Source organism: Bidens hawaiensis, unplaced genomic scaffold, assembly GCF_021521415.1.
Source record: "Bidens hawaiensis isolate Kalapana, Puna unplaced genomic scaffold, B.hawaiensis_p1.1 tig00006913_1, whole genome shotgun sequence".
Taxonomy (NCBI): domain Eukaryota; kingdom Viridiplantae; phylum Streptophyta; class Magnoliopsida; order Asterales; family Asteraceae; genus Bidens; species Bidens hawaiensis.
In genome coordinates this window covers 1,334,992-1,352,322 of record NW_027491474.1, presented here as the reverse complement: position 1 = coordinate 1,352,322, position 17,331 = coordinate 1,334,992, and the positions used below count along the sequence as shown (strand labels likewise).

Genomic DNA, 17,331 nt, shown 5'->3' with positions numbered 1-17,331 from the left:
GCCAGGGGGCGATGTTGTCGCCCAGGCTCCCAAAATCCAACCCTTTTGTCTTCCACTACGCATAGAATAATATTTTGAGAGACATTCACATATACCTATCAACTCGATTAATTACATTATACCCAGCCTAAAATGTTAATTATATATATCTCTTACTTAAGTATAATTATTATATTATATTTTTATGCATTCAATTAAAATAAACTTAAAATATGACTATTTTACCCTTTGTTTTAGTTAAACTACAAAAGCACATTCATTTTACTAAACACAATTGTATGTGTATTAAAATCATATATACATATCGCTAATAAAGAAAAAATACTAATAAAACACATATGAACTTTGGTTTCAATCATGAACTGTTAAAAGTTCCCTAAATCCTATTAAACTTAGCAGATATGCGTAACTACAGTTCATTACTAACGCCGCTATTTCGGATCACTCTGTTTTATGGGTTTTGAGTATTAAGTAATTTCTTGGCTATGGACTAATCATGGAAGCAACTTGATTAAGAATTCTAACAATTTCATCCGGTTGAGTCTCGATTGTCTTTTGATACAACAACATTTAGAAGCAAACCTTACAATAAGCAATTTCATCTTTCTCTCGAATCCAGTGCTTTAAAAACCGGTACGTACCGGCTGGTCGAACCGGTTATACTGGATTTTCGTATGGCAACGGGTATTTAGAGCCCGATATTAATGTACTTTTGGCCTTTTGGGTTATTTTTTGAGCTGAAACTGTATTTATATGGAATTACATGGTAAATTATTCAATCCGGTTGAACCTCATGATACATTCCGGTTCAACCAGTTGTACCATTTTTGAACTAAATCTAGTACGAGTAAAATACCGTTTTTAAAACATTGCTCAAATCATCTCTCCTTATTCCTTCACCTCTCGTTTTTCCTTTCCTGTCGACCTAACAGTCGGATCTACAACTTTGAGGTACAATCGTTCGTCCACGTTTCCTTTGCCTAGTCAATGACACGCAAGGATGATTCGTTGTGGCGGTGGAGGCTTCCCGACGGCAGCGCTTTGTATGGGGTTCTTCTCTAACCGAACAATTCGTTTGTCATAGATTGCATAGATAGGTTTGTAAAAGAAAAGGGTAACTTGGAAATTTTATAGCCAATGGAGATATATATAATTATGTTTAAGGTTAGACATATATGTAATTCCCCTTATTTTTAACTCTTATATGTTATTAATACAACAAAAAATAAATATAAAAAATATTTGTTGTTTTTTAAAGTACGCATGTGCTATTCATAATATCACACATATTTATCTTATGTGAGATCCATATATGTAAATTCGCAAGAAACATAAATATACTTCCATAACTAGGGGTTTAAAGGAGGTGAGCCCGACCAGGCTCAAGCTCATATCGTTTTGACTTACGAGAGCCGAACGCAACTCTTTTGAAGCTATTTTTTAAAGCTCTAGCCTTAAACGAGCCTAAGTTCAACTCAAGCAATAGCTTAAACAAGGTGAAGCTCTGCTGGATTTTGAGTGTTCAATTTGAAAATTAATACACAAAAATTCCACTAAAAACAAAAAAGAAAAAACACATGACTTGTTAAGACTCAACAAGCCTAAACGAAATTCTCATACAAGGCACGATAATTAAACGAGCTTTATTTAAGGCTCCATATTGAAAATGCTTGACTCATTTTCGAGTTTTTAATTATTCCAAGCGCAAATAACTCACGATCAGCTCGACTTGTTTGCCACCTATTAGAAATCTATGTACTTCAATCTATTTATATTTAAAAAGAACTTGTATTAAAAAGTGATTTTTCACGAGTTTTCAAGTTTAATGTAGTTTAATAATAGGTTGCTTCGGTGATGAGCTACGAACCTGAGGTTCGGAAGATGGAGTAACTTTGAGTTTTTGTGACCTATAAATAGGCGTTTTTGTGATACCCAAATACCTTATCTGATTACCCCGAGCCAAAAGCTCCGAACCTCATTTCCACTTTTTAGATATTTTCAACTCGATCGATCAAAGGTATAATTTCCTCACAGTTCTACTTAACTTAATTTGATATAATCGTGATACTTATTTGTTTGATTTGAGTTATATACGTGTAGGCCTGATCTCATATTTGTTGCCTTTATAAGTTTTTTGATTGAAGTTTACGTAATGATATTTGTTTGGTATAAGTTGTGACTTGTGATTAGATCTGTAATCTGTAGCTTAGCCTGTTAAATTTATGAACCTACTCGGATGATCATTGAAGTTTGCTTTTGATTTCGAGAGCTTTATATTTATATTTATTTAATATAATAGCTATTGTTTTGTGGTATGTGATTAGATCTGTATATTGTGTTGTGCCGATCTAATCACATGTCACAATATAAAAGTAATAGTAATATAAAGCTCGAAATCACGCAAAATTTACGGTAATCCAAACGCAAACTTAGATGATCATCCGAGTCAATTAGACTGCACATAAAGTAAATAGTTATAACGATATATTTATATAATACTTAAATACGTTATAGATAATAAACGAGCTAAGCACGAGTCGAGCTCGAGCTTGAGCTTGACAAACTATTCAAGAGCCTAAACGAGCTCAGCTCGGCTCATTTACACCCTTATAAAAGCATATTTTTCTGCACAAAATTTGTTGGAATGATTGTTTAACTTGTTCATTATCAGGCACATTTGAACAACTGCACACCAGAAGATGACAATGGTTTCAGCCGAACGATCAACACTCAATCCAAATGCGCCACTGTTCGTCCCTGCTGCAGTCCGACAAGTAGAGGACTTCTCGCCAGAATGGTGGGACCTAGTAACAACCTCCACCTGGTTTCATGACTATTGGCTTAGTCAGCAACAAGGTGAAGATGGTTTCTTTGGAAACACACAAGATGATTTCGACTTAAGCGATATCGTTGACATCCTGCCTGATTCCATTTATGCTGATGAAGACACTTTAACAATGGAATCCGAATATGAACAGTTCCTGATGTCAACTGAATTGGAAAGGAAACACACTTCTTTCAAGCAAATCCCCATCAATGGTATGCTAAATAATTGTTAATGCACCATTACACATGTATGTAAACGAGTCAAGCCGTTCGTGTGCTACTAAAGATCGGTTGTTAAAAGCTCGAATCAAGCCGGCAAGCCTAAAATTAAATTTGTTTAATAAACGAGCTCGAACCTGGATTTTACCTATTGAGATCGGCCTGTTAAAAGCTCAGATAGAGCCGAGTAAGGTTGTTCAATAAACGAGCTTGAACCGGGCTTTACTTATTGAGCGAGCTACCTTGCACAAGCTATTATTTATATGATTTTTATTTAATATATTCATAATATATTTTTGTAACAATTATTATTATATATAAAATTAGGATAAATTAACCAATTATCATATACTATGTTATATATTTAAGTTATAATAAAATTATATAGGTTAATTAATGATAAGCCAAGCCCGAGCTTTAGAGATAGAACTCGAAATGAGCCGTGCTTTACCTCAGGCTCTTGTAAATTAAATGAAGCAAGCTTTAGCCTACTCGGGCCTGGCCGCATTTACAAACTACACGAGTTTGACAAAGCTGTACATGATCAGGTTTGGAATTGGAGCTGAAACTGAGGGATAGGGGGCTAAAGTCGCCTGTGGAGACGGCTAGGTATTTTGAGAAGCCAGCTAAACCGGTTAGCCCAAAGGTTCGTGCACAACGCATCCAGCAACCCCGTTAAATGTGATCGATTTCTTCAAAGATTTCTCTGGTCTAGATTTAGCTTTCAGTCTTATATAATCAAATCCAGTGTTGAGAAACCGGAGTAGTGTCTGTTTGTGTTGTGTTTAGTTTGTTGTAATTTTCTGTATAGAGCAAGGTCGCAGTTGTCGTTGTATCTAGCCTTGTTCATATTTTGACATCCGTCATTTCGACTAGCCAGGGAAATGTAAACATAATTGTAAAAAAAATCAAAAATTTAGGAATTTATGAAGCATCAAGCATTTGATCTTGTGTTTTGTTCTTATTTTTAACTAGTATGGTGTTTTTGTTTCTTATTTTTAACGAGTTGACATAAATATTGGATAACTCCGTAAGTATACTACCAATAAGAACTTGAATAAAAAGATATCTTTACTCGTTTGTGGCAAGTGAGGCCGAGCAATATTCACATGTATGCAAATTCTCATTCTCACCAGTTAAATTTGATAGGTCGTAACTTCGTGCGTCCAAAAGCCGAGTTTAAGTTTACATTTTTATCCAGTGGTTGAGGAATGAGACATCATCAATCTAGTTTCATATTTGTCTAGCTATTTAGAAGCTAGGTCAAACGTTGTTCAAAGCTTGATTGTTTAGACTCTTAGTTTAAGTCCTTGTTTTGATTAACACAATGGTGTTTGAGTGGTGGTAGACTAGCCAATCTAGTTTTTAGGTTGACAAGGGTCTATATAAGAACTTTATTTTCAAGCTTTGATCTAAAAACATCACTAGTTTTCCAGCAACACTTTTCTGGTGCAATTTCAAGTGCTTTAGATTTCTTATACAGTATATACAGCTCTGATTGCTGTACTTCGATATGCTCTCTTAGAGTAAACGTGCAATTTGTTTTAAGGGATCATGTCAAACACGAGTCCTTACCTTTTCCTCCTGTGTTCTTCATTTAATTCCATTAAGAGCGAGTTATGGTGAGTTACCACATAAATATCGTGTTATTCCTAACCGCTCGATCTAATGATTTCAGCAAATTTTATTCATAATAAATGGTATCTTATCATTCTCACCAACCATAGATGCTCTGACAATGACTCCAACTATGATTCAAACAGAACCAACAAAGCAAGAATCTGTCTGTTCGTGCATACTTAGGAGCCAGAACATAAACACTGAAACAAAGGTTTGGTTTGGTTTGGTAATTTGGTATCTATACACCGAAAAATAGAAAGAAAAAAAATCCTAGATATATTGAAATGTTTAGCGTATATAAACATTATCATTATGTTCTATTCTAATTATATTGAAGTATTATATTATTGTTTTATAGTATCTTTTTTTTGAACTGCAAACTTCATTAATAAAAAAACAGCATGGCACCTCCCCTTCAAGTCCCAGATAGATAATCAACACGAATAAAACGACTAAATCTCGTTTATGTTAATCAGAAAATATAATTCAAAAAACTGATTACAACTTTCAAACTCTAAGTCGGTTTAACTCTTGATGAACCCTAACTCGGTTGCATCAACTTCATAATCTATAATGTATAACCATAACTCGGCTTATATAGACTAACCTATTGCTAGCCAAGACATTACCAAACATATAAAACCCTAATAATTCCTGGGCTGGGCTTTACACTTTGGCCAAACAACAATTGAGCCAACACCCCTAACGAGAAGCTAGCAGAGGCCGTGCAAACAATGAACAAGAGAAGTTACAAAAACGAACCTTTCCATCTATTCCAATCTATATCTAAACATTTAGATCTATATTTATAGTATCTATATATGTTATTTGAATATTTGTCTACGTAAAAAACAAATTTTGGGGTTTTTATTTTGATATAAACCAAAAACTCATGTCATGCCCCATGTGCCTTTAATATATGATTAGAATATACTTAACAATAAATATCTACCTATTATAATAAAGTAAGATAAATGTGGACACTTGTCATGTTTTAGTTAATTCTTATAATTTTTATACCTTCAAAACTAATATACCCTAATATATGTAATAAATCAATAATTATTCATTTTCCTTTTTCACTATATTTATATAATATCTATATATTTTTATAAATATAAATATTAACATATTATTTTACTATATATTTCAAAATACTTGTGAATTCCAAAAATCAACAACAAATCATGTTTCTCAAATGAAAATTGTTTCGGGTTTTTTGTGGAAGTTAAATTTGATTTTATGAGTCAAAAGTTGGTAAATAGATTGTTTGACACAAGTTAATTACATTTAGGTCAAATTTGTTACGAGCCAAAAATGAAAATTTTGAGTATTTTTAAAAGTTTGAGAATGCAAAATAGATTTATCGTCAAATTTGTTATGAGTTCAAAGTGTTGACTTTAAAATGTCAAAAGTAGGAAAGTTAGAATTTTAAACATGATTCGGATTTCAAATTTATTTTTAAGGGCATTTTTTGAAATAATCAAAAGGTTCGGGATTTGACAAATTGATATTTTTCCCTCAACTATTAAAATTTAAGAAAAGATTGCGAGCACTTTCGACATGCCACCCCCATGCCTATCAATGCTTCTAACTTTTATCAAATTTGAAATATTTATGTCAACATTAATTTTTCCTTCAATGGTGATCAGAATGTTGTATGGGAAGCATGTCATGCAAAACTATGCTAAAATGAAACAAAATATTCACAAAATTGAATGGGTTAACATGTTATTTTTTATATTGTCATTATGACAAAGTCGAGAAACCCTCTGAAACTTATCAAAATCTTTTTTATGGTGTAGCTCAGAAAAACATAGTTCTTGAAGAACATCCATTGCCACAATTTAATATCCTACTTTCCTTTGATGGGTGGTAAATTGATAAATATATCAATAAAGGTAACGCCTCTTTTGTATTTAGGCTGAGTGGTTAGAACTACTATTGTATGAGAAGTCTTATTTTCGAAATTGGTTCATAACCAAAATTATTTCAATTATACATATATGACACCGAGAATGAATTTTTCAATAGAAAGAAGCATTCTCGGGTACGATTTTGCACAGACATTTTTTTTATTAAGTTCATTTAAAAAATTATTTTGTGATATAAATAAAATCAATTTATGTACACATTGTATAGATACAAGTATAGATGTAATATATATTTTTTCATATACGCTATGTAATTATTTGTTTTACTTATAATTGTATACTTTGAATTATTCCGTGTGTGACACGGACTCTAAAACTAGTAAGTATAATCTATACTGCTAAATAAATAAACCTTTCTTTATGCCACATGTCATCCATTTAACCCATCATCAGTCTCCCATTCCCGCTTCTCACCAATATCCATTTACAAACCCATTTCCTATAACAGGCCCGATTCAATCTGAACGCCTTCTTTCATACAAACCCTAAATCATCCTCCAGCTTAATTACTTTGTCTCCGGTGTTGCAGCTGCACCCGCCACCGCCACCCCTTTTTTCTCACCGGATTTTACCCTGGTCCGATTCATCTGTTAAATCATTCTTCAGCTACCTTCGTCTCCGATGTTGCAGCCGCAACCGCCACCGCCACCCCCTTTTTCTCACCTGATTCCACCACTGGTCCCGCCGACAACCCTTTTAGTACACCAGTCTTTGGACCTCAGGCTGGTATGTTATAGTTCTTGCTTTCTCATATGATTCGGTGTTCGTTAATTATTTATATAAACCCTAAATCGATTTCAGTATGTATTTAGGCATGAATTGATTAACAAGCAGCATCTCACCATTGTTTATTCTTCGATTTCATAATGTATGAAATTACGTTCGATATGTGCCTTTTATCTTTATTTTTGTTTTGATATAAACTCTAAATCGTGTTCCTTATTCTTCTTAGGGTCGATTATTTATTTGTTGTTTTAACCAAATGTTCTTCAATTTTGTGAATTTCGATGATTATGTTTATTATTATTGCATAGATGTTATATCATTTTGATTAACAGGTGAAAACCGAGGAGCATCGACTAATACAAGAACAGCTCAACCAAAAGGTACAATTTTAAACGTCCATTGCAGATTTCTGTTGCCTTTTGATATTCTTTGTTTTCTGATGTATCAATATTTTTGATTTTTGCAAGATAATTGAATGTGAAGTGCTAAAAGAAACCATTGCATCCTTAAAACAACTTCTTTCAGATGCAAATTGTGAACCTCAAACCGAGGAAGAGTTTGCAAAGCTCGAAGAAACAAAGGAACTTTTGCCTCAGTAAGCTCAGGTTTGTTAATCTTTTCATATGTCAGCACTTCTTTTAGAGGTTCCATCTTCTTTAAATTTTTAAAAATTAGTTAATATATATAAAAGGATTATTAAAGTCATATATTATAATTAATAAACTACAAAAAATGAAAAACAAATTCAAATCTTTCTTCTTCTCGATCCAGCACTAGAAGATTCGTTACGTCTTATCATCATAATCCATGCCTCGCCGATTGCTACAGCGACTAAGGTATAGTTCTTAATTGCTCCGGCGTGTCCTTAAATAATCCATGCCTCGCCGATTACTGTGTTAAGATATATAATTGAGTTGAAACGGACACAGTTTTATACTTTTACCTAATAAGGTCTTAAAGAGTACTAAATATGTCTATGTGTACCACTCTTTCAGTGGTTTGATGATGTAAACTCGCCTGACGTATCTGGTGTCTGTGGACAAGTTCTTACTTCATTATCAGAGATGCATGGGTGTGAAGTAAGTCTATATATCTACTTAAATGTTACTTCTTCTAGCTTGCAATAATTTGCTTTCTCTGTGGTCCAAGATAGTAGAGATTACTATACCAGAGCTTCAAAAGATGCGCATAGCACATATCGTTTCATATGGTAGTGAAGCCCTGTGCTCATTAATGCCTCGATTCCTAGAATGGTATGTGTGTTTTGTTATGTATAATTACAAACATGTTAATCACAACTTTATTAGAATCGTTTTGAGTTTAATGAGAAATATAATTTTTAATGTTACTATAGTAGTCTTAATTTACAAGTAAAACGATTTCAGAATTCTATAAACATTAAAAATGGACTTTTGGTGAATGACAGGTTGTTTGTTTTTCATGCAGGAACTTTCAGAAACTTGCATTTGATAGTCGTATAAATTTGGCAGTTATTCAGTCATTCACAGGCTCAGACTATGTTGCTGCCCAACGTCTTAGGTAAAAAAAAAATTCTTTATTATGATTTCTATAGCTAGAGAAAGAATTATAATTTAATATGCTACAGACGGAGATTAATGTATTACCACATGGAAATCTTCAAGAAGGTGGACATTATTGTGACCCCTTCAACAGGGTATGATAAGCTCAGCAGCTACTATATGTACGTATGTATATGTTGATTGTTTTCATGATCTAATTGCGTTATTGTCCAGCATGACTGCACCTAAGATTCACCCGAGTGCACTTGCTTGTGGTGAATCGGATCTGGAGGTTACAGGTGCATAGTTAACTTAAGAAAAGATGTATCTGTTATTTATACAAACAAAATGGAATGTGAGTTTAATTATTATTATATGTGTGTGTTGTTCAGCTAGCCTAATGAAATATGGATTGACAGCAAATGTTCTTGGATTCCCGGCCATTTCTGTCCCTGTAAGTGTGTATGGAAATGATAAACGTAACCGCTCCTCATGTCTTATGTTGTTGTCTGCGTCCGCCTAGGTTGGTTATGATAAGCAGGGACTTCCAATAGGGCTGCTGTAACATCCCGAAAATCCCAAAATAATATTAATTATATTATTTTATAATAGAGGGAAAGTAACTCGGGTTATCAGGAAATAAATAAAAGAATAGAGGTTGGTATGGGTCGGGCTAGTGTCGGGTAATGGACGTGGGTTATGGACTTGGATTAATAGAGATGGGTTAAATGAGAATGGGCCTTAGGTCCATGGGATTCCAGGGGTATAAATATCCCCTAAACCCAAAATATCTTTCATTTTCACAAAACTCCCTAACACTCCAAAAACACACACACACACCGCGCACATACCGCCGGCCGACCGAGCCAAGGGAAGAATCGGGCAGGACCGAGAGAGAGCGATTAGTGTGCTAGCAAGTTAAACAAGATCCAAACAAGCTCAAAAAGGTATGATTCTTGACCTTTAAGGTTTAAAGATCCAAGCTTTTTAGTGTATAAGCGACCGAAGATGGTCGGGAAGCATAGTGGGTGATATTGAACCATAGCAAGGGTGTTAAAAACGCTCAAAATGCTGGAAAGAAACCAAACAGCGGCTGTCTGGGTAACTTCGCCTTCATCTGGGCAACTTCGCCTTCAACGCGATGAACTTCGCCTGCAAGCTAAGTTCGCCTGATGAACTTCGCCTGCAAGCTAAGTTCGCCTAATGGCAACTTCGCTGTAAAGTTAAGTTCGCCTAACTGGTAACTTCGCCTGAGGCCAAGTTCGCCTGATGACAACTTCGCCTGAAGCCAAGTTCGCCTGATGACAACTTCGCTGTAAAGCTAAGTTCGCCTAGCTGGTAACTTCGCCTACAGCTAAGTTCGCCTAAGGTTAACTTCGCCTAGAGCTAAGTTTGATTAGAAAATAAATTAAAAAGCGATAAGTTAAGTAAGCCACTACTAGGCCGCCAGATTAGATCAGGCGAATATTGATACGTGTAACTTGTACAGTCAGCCGAGCTCAGATAGAGAAGGGATTTGCAGCTATCAGAAAAAGAAGCAGAATTCAGGTGAGTTCTAGCCCCATTTATGTGTTACGTTTTCGGGGCTGTGTGCATACTCAGTATGTTTGTTAATACACTTATCCTAAGAGATAAGTGTATGCCTTATATGGATAATGTGAAATATATGAATGATTGCTTGATGGTACGTGAACGATCTTCGGATATTGCACGTATCGTCAAGGGAAGTGACTAGCTCCTTACATGGATATTAAATAATAAAGTATAGTGTTCCTTTTATGAAAGGTATAGTGTTCCTTTTATGGAAAGTATAGTGTTCCTTTTATGGAAGGTATAGTGTTCCTTTTATGGATAGTAAAGTGTTCCTTCTATGGATAGTATAGTGTTCCTCCTATGGAAACTATATATGGTAGGGCAATGGTAATGGTTCTCTTAATAGATATTACGTGACGATCCTCCTATGGATATTTATACAAGGTTAAGGTAGTAATATGTGTCTTCGGATACGGGAAGTAATATATGGGAATAGATTGTATGTTGCCTGATTAACTAGAACTCACTCAGCGTAGCTGACTTTTAGTATGCACGCAGGTAAGCCGATTACAGAGCTAGTAAGAGGATGACGCATGGCATGGATTGAACGGCTGGCATCTGAAGAAATAAGTAAAAATGTTTTGAATATAAAGTTTTGTGTTATGGTATCAAAGAAAAGACTTAATGTTTTGTAACAAATGATTGATGTTTTATATTCCGCGAAAAGTTTTAATAAACTCTGATTTGAAGGACTGTGTTTATGAGTAAATCCGACGCTAAAGTAGGGCTACCGGGTTCGGGGCCTTACAAGTTGGTATCAGAGCATAAGTTCGAGAGATTTAAGCATCCTACATGCTTAGACTCGAACAGAGAATGGGATTTAAGTAAGAAAAGAAAGAAGATGCCAGTTCAAGAATGCCATGTGTCGCTCAAGCAAAAATCAGTAAAGGTAAGGTGTATGATTAAATGATATATGTTAATGAGAAAGAAAAGATACGTGAACGATAAGGATAGAAGTAATTGATTGTTTGATTTGACTAATTGCTTAAGTAGAACCAGCACAAATAGACTCATAAAGGGAAACGAATAGGACACGGAAAGCAACGTGATCAGCTAGTCACAGCTGGCCACTGTTATTACCTGTTAGCCTTGCTATCCTTGTACTAAATAGTTCCTTGAGTGATGATGTTTGTGTTGTCCCTTTAAGAATACTGATGGCTGGAGCTGGAGAAGTTGTGGGAACTGGGGGTCGCACTGGACGTCGTGGCAGGCCTCGTCTTGTCCGGCAACCCTCGGTAGAAGAAGTTTCCCACACCGAAGATGAAAGGAGCGCCGCTGGAGGAGACCAGAACAACAACGAAGAAGTTCAACTTAGCCCTGCGGTTCAAGCAGCCATTGTTCAAGCTGTAGTTGCTGCTGTGAAGAACCTGAATCCCGAAGGATCTGCTGGAAGCCGTGAACGAACCGTTGAAGGGGCAGGTGGTAATAATAGAAAGGATGACGAGAGGGAAAGGGGTGACTCGAGTGAGGTAAAGTCTGTGAAAGATGATGATAGGAAGAGGGGCCGAGGCGGTTGCAACTATAAGTCCTTCAAAGGTTGTGACCCGCCTAAGCTGACTGGTTTAGGAGACGCAATCGCTACTCTTCAGTGGATAACCGCCATGGATAAGGTTATCCGCATTAGCGAGTGCCGTCCTAACCAAGCTGTCGGTTATGCCACTCAATCTTTTGAAGATGAGGCTATGTATTGGTGGGAGAGTGTGGAGCAGAGGAAGACCCGTGAAGAGATCAAGACGATGAGTTGGAATGACCTAAAGGACATGGTGATGAAGAGATTCTGCGCTGATACAGAAGTTGAAAGAGTGGAGATGAAGTTTCTGAATTTGAAAGCGGGAGGGATGACACAACGGGAGTATACTACTGAATTCAACCGCATGTCTAGGTTGGTACCTGACATGGTGAACACCGAAGCTAAAAGGATCAAGTGTTACGTAAGGGGACTTCCGCGGAATGTTCGCACTTTGGTTAAGTCTAGTAAGCCCGCAACATTTGACTCGGCCGTGGAATTGGCCGAGATGATTTATGAGGACCTTGCCCACTGTGAAGGGGAGAAGATGGAACCGAAGAAAAATAACCCAACCCCAGAACCAGAGGAAGCCAATGAGGTGGATCCACGCAAAAAGAAGGCAAGGCAAGAGGGGTTCACTGCTTGTGAAAAATGTGGGAAGAGACACCCCGGAGAGTGCAGGAAGGGATTAGGTGTTTGCTACAGGTGTGGAAGAGCAGGACATTCCTCTTGGGAATGTGATGATTACCATAGGTGTCACAACTGTGGAGGACGTGGGCACCTAGCAAGGGATTGCAAGAAGCCAAAGGGAGGACATGAAGGAGAAAAGAGTGCTTGAGGTTTAACAGATTCCTCTGTATGCTTAGAGAAGACATTCAAGAAGGCTAGATGCTAGCCATAAGTATTAAATCTATGTGTAACTTATTGATGACTCGATGCGTGTTGTTTTATGTTGAAATTTAGACTGGTGTTTATTAATTATGGTACGAATTGTCTGAATGCATGTTAGTCATGATAAATTGACGTGTTGTGATAGAGTGTCGACTTAGGCTTTAGCATTAATATGATATAAGACAAAGCCTCTTAAAGATCGAAACGAGACTTGGTACATTGAGGGCCTCATGGACAAGCTACCTTAAATAGCTAATACACATGACCACCATTCGATGACTGCAAAGTCAGAGGTAAGAAGGGTAACTCAGAAAACGAAGGCGATTCAATAAAGCGTGTAAATATAAGAAGTTTTCCTTTTATAGGGAATAAGTTAGGTTTCGGGGACGAAACCTCTTTAAGGAGGGAAGACTTGTAACATCCCAAAAATCCCAAAATAATATTAATTATATTATTTAATAATAGAGGGAAAGTTACTCGGGTTATCAGGAAATAAATAAAAGAATAGAGGTTGGTATGGGTCGGGCTAGTGTCGGGTAATGGACGTGGGTTATGGACTTGGATTAATAGAGATGGGTTAAATGAGAATGGGCCTTAGGTCCATGGGATTCCAGGGGTATAAATATCCCCTAAACCCAAAATATCTTTCATTTTCACCAAACTCCCTAACACTCCAAAAACACACACACACACACCGTGCACATACCGCCGGCCGACCGAGCCAAGGGAAGAATCGGGCAGGACCGAGAGAGAGCGATTAGTGTGCTAGCAAGTTAAACAAGATCCAAACAAGCTCAAAAAGGTATGATTCTTGACCTTTAAGGTTTAAAGATCCAAGCTTTTTAGTGTATAAGCGACCGAAGATGGTCGGGAAGCGTAGTGGGTGATATTGAACCATAGCAAGGGTGTTAAAAACGCTCAAAATGCTGGAAAGAAACCAAACAGCGGCTGTCTGGGTAACTTCGCCTTCATCTGGGCAACTTCGCCTTCAACGCGATGAACTTCGCCTGCAAGCTAAGTTCGCCTAATGGCAACTTCGCTGTAAAGTTAAGTTCGCCTAACTGGTAACTTCGCCTGAGGCCAAGTTCGCCTGATGACAACTTCGCCTGAAGCCAAGTTCGCCTGATGGCAACTTCGCTGTAAAGCTAAGTTCGCCTAGCTGGTAACTTCGCCTACAGCTAAGTTCGCCTAAGGTTAACTTCGCCTAGAGCTAAGTTTGATTAGAAAATAAATTAAAAAGCGATAAGTTAAGTAAGCCACTACTAGGCCGCCAGATTAGATCAGGCGAATATTGATACGTGTAACTTGTACAGTCAGCCGAGCTCAGATAGAGAAGGGATTTGCAGCTATCAGAAAAAGAAGCAGAATTCAGGTGAGTTCTAGCCCCATTTATGTGTTACGTTTTCGGGGCTGTGTGCATACTCAATATGTTTGTTAATACACTTATCCTAAGAGATAAGTGTATGCCTTATATGGATAATGTGAAATATATGAATGATTGCTTGATGGTACGTGAACGATATTCGGATATTGCACGTATCGTCAAGGGAAGTGACTAGCTCCTTACATGGATATTAAATAATAAAGTATAGTGTTCCTTTTATGGATAGTAAAGTGTTCCTTCTATGGATAGTATAGTGTTCCTCCTATGGAAACTATATATGGTAGGGTAATGGTAATGGTTCTCTTAATAGATATTACGTGACGATCCTCCTATGGATATTTATACAAGGTTAAGGTAGTAATATGTGTCTTCGGATACGGGAAGTAATATATGGGAATAGATTGTATGTTGCCTGATTAACTAGAACTCACTCAGCGTAGCTGACTTTTAGTATGCACGCAGGTAAGCCGATTACAGAGCTAGTAAGAGGATGACGCATGGCATGGATTGAACGGCTGGCATCAGAAGAAAGAAGTAAAAATGTTTTGAATATAAAGTTTTGTGTTATGGTATCAAAGAAAAGATTTAATGTTTTGTAACAAATGATTGATGTTTTATATTCCGTGAAAAGTTTTAATAAACTCTGATTTGAAGGACTGTGTTTATGAGTAAATCCGACGCTAAAGTAGGGCTATCGGGTTCGGGGCCTTACAGCTGCAACTAATAGGACGGCCTTGGTGTGAAGCAACGATTTTGCGTTTGGCTGCTGTTATAGAGGTAAAAGTTGACCTTTGTACTTTCAACTATATTAAGTAAAATCATTGTGGACTTGTCTAAATTTAAAGATAATCATATTAATTAAAGCTGGAAACTATATAATGTATTTGACCTTAAAAGTCAAAGAGAAGACTAAACACGAAGACCGTTGACTATTTGCATTTACGTTTGCAGCAACAATGGAATGAACCTAAGAGGAAGCCAGTAATATATTTTGATATTACAAATACAAAGGGTAAGTGAGAACAAGTTTAAGACTGTTGATGAGTGCTCAAGGGTTACTTGATTCTAAGCCATGACTTTTGTTAACTTCATGTTTTTTTTGACAATTTGCTTTAATTATGGAATTTTATTTTAAGTATATATTTGCAAGTCCAATTTGCTTTAATATATATTATTTTAAGTATATATTTTAAGTATATATTATTTAGTTTTTAATATATTGTACTAGCTATTAATATTAAGTTTTTATAAACAATGAATTTTCAAATTGATTTAGATAAAATAATTAATTTCAAATTTCAAAAAAAGAAATTTTCACTTTATGTTTGGTTCTCAATGAAGATTAATAAAAGACAATGCCGATTGCTTTAGATAATTTGTTTGTTTTTGAGACAATATGTTTTAACATATGGCCAGTTATGTGTTCTATTATATATAGTTGAAACAAAAATAAAGTGAAACTAATAATTTTAATATGAATGATAAAGTTACAAATATTGTATACAAAAAAATATTTAGAGATTTACGAATTTGTAATTTTTTATTTCCATACTGTGTATTATGTAATTTATTCAATTATATATTATATTTTTTTATATGTTGAACATATTTTTTATATTTAACATTGTGTTATTATTTAAATAAATTTATTTATTTAACCCGTGTTCTACACGGGTACCTAACCTAGTATTTTAATAAAGAAGTTGTAACATCATTCTAAACAACAAAATTGAAAACTCACGGATTTATGACGTTATATTAAAACTATTTGAATACACATAAACAGAAAATAACTGATGCCATTTGTTTGATATATGTTTATAACATATGAAGAAAGAAGTTGTAACTGTATAAATGGTACTTTCTCGGTTGATGATGCTATTTTTTAAACTATCGATATATATAAGTACAACATAAGTGTATCATGTTTGTTTGTCTTGATTTGGTTCTTGGCGGCAGAAGAAGACTTCACGATAGTCAAATCATCGCGTGAAACCTTTGGCTTTTTTGTTATTCGTTATAATAACATGAGACGCAGTGGCATCTGGAATCTTCTTCATCGGTTGAGGGTACATGAAATCGGTTAGAAAGAAGTTGTACTGAAGCCTGTCAGTAGTAGAAGATTTCGTGATGGTCAAATCATCACGTGAAACCTTTGGCATTTTGTCATTCGATATAATAACCTGAGGTGCAGTGACATCCGAAATCTTCTTTGTCGGTTGAGGGTATAGGAAATCGGTTGGAAAGAAGTTGTATTGAAGCCCTGCCATTAGTTGTTTTGTAAAGAAATGAAGAAAGAGTGGCAACTTGATAGTGTCTAGACTCCAATATGAGTGTATTTATAGACCTACAAAATTAGATTCAAAGTAATAGAACAAAATAAAAGGTTTTGTTGACTATTATTCTGGAACCTTCAAAGGCGACCATTTGAGACACCTAAAGTCAAAGAATGAAAAGTAAAACAAAGCATATTTAGTGGATATGCTCAAGAGATGCTTTTGGAACACCACTTTTAGTGATTCCCATAAGTTGGTTAGAAGAATATTTGTCATAATATGGATATGAAAGTGTATATGAGAAGGTGTTGATTTTATTTATTTATTTTCACTAAATTTATCATTTTACAAACATTTTCCATGTTTTTTTATTTCACGAAAACTTTTACATGCGCGAGTGAATAAAGTTGAATGGAATATTGTAATTTATCTTGTATAATATTCTTTATTATATCATGCAAATCAAAAGACAAAAGCAAAAAAAAAATAGTATATAAATATTTGGTAATAAGCATATTATCACATAGTGAAACATACATTCACACACTTTCTAGTTATTTAATCAACCCAGTTTGATATAGAATTCGAAACCCTTTTATTAAAGGCATATGTCATAGTGACAGTGATATCTATATCAAAGGATCATAACGCTTGTCATCTTCACTACCTAAGTTTGAATCCCACTTATAGTTATGCAACTCACATTTCAAAGCGTACACATATGCCAAGAATCAAACCTGGGCCGCAAAAGAAATCCATAAGAAAAACGACCCAACCACCACATCAAAATGGTGACCACCTTGATGCGGTGACCACCGAATTCAAATAATATAAC

At 35.6% G+C, this 17,331-nt stretch overlaps 2 protein-coding genes across 2 annotated transcripts; both read left to right on the top strand.

The window, feature by feature from the left end:
* The first annotated feature begins 1,953 nt into the window (after positions 1 to 1,953).
* Positions 1,954 to 3,990, top strand: LOC143633920 (protein EARLY RESPONSIVE TO DEHYDRATION 15-like). The gene is made up of 3 exons (XM_077102134.1): positions 1,954 to 2,017; positions 2,672 to 3,039; positions 3,594 to 3,990. The coding sequence occupies exons 2-3, from the start codon at positions 2,700 to 2,702 to the stop codon at positions 3,722 to 3,724; spliced, it is 471 nt and encodes a 156-aa protein (XP_076958249.1). The 5' UTR covers positions 1,954 to 2,017; positions 2,672 to 2,699; the 3' UTR covers positions 3,725 to 3,990.
* A 4,585-nt stretch (positions 3,991 to 8,575) lies between these two features.
* On the top strand, positions 8,576 to 9,410 carry LOC143633891 (fatty acid amide hydrolase-like). Its single transcript, XM_077102108.1, has 6 exons — positions 8,576 to 8,596; positions 8,752 to 8,864; positions 8,932 to 9,000; positions 9,080 to 9,144; positions 9,238 to 9,299; positions 9,369 to 9,410. The coding sequence occupies exons 1-6, from the start codon at positions 8,576 to 8,578 to the stop codon at positions 9,408 to 9,410; spliced, it is 372 nt and encodes a 123-aa protein (XP_076958223.1).
* The last annotated feature ends 7,921 nt before the right edge of the window (positions 9,411 to 17,331 follow it).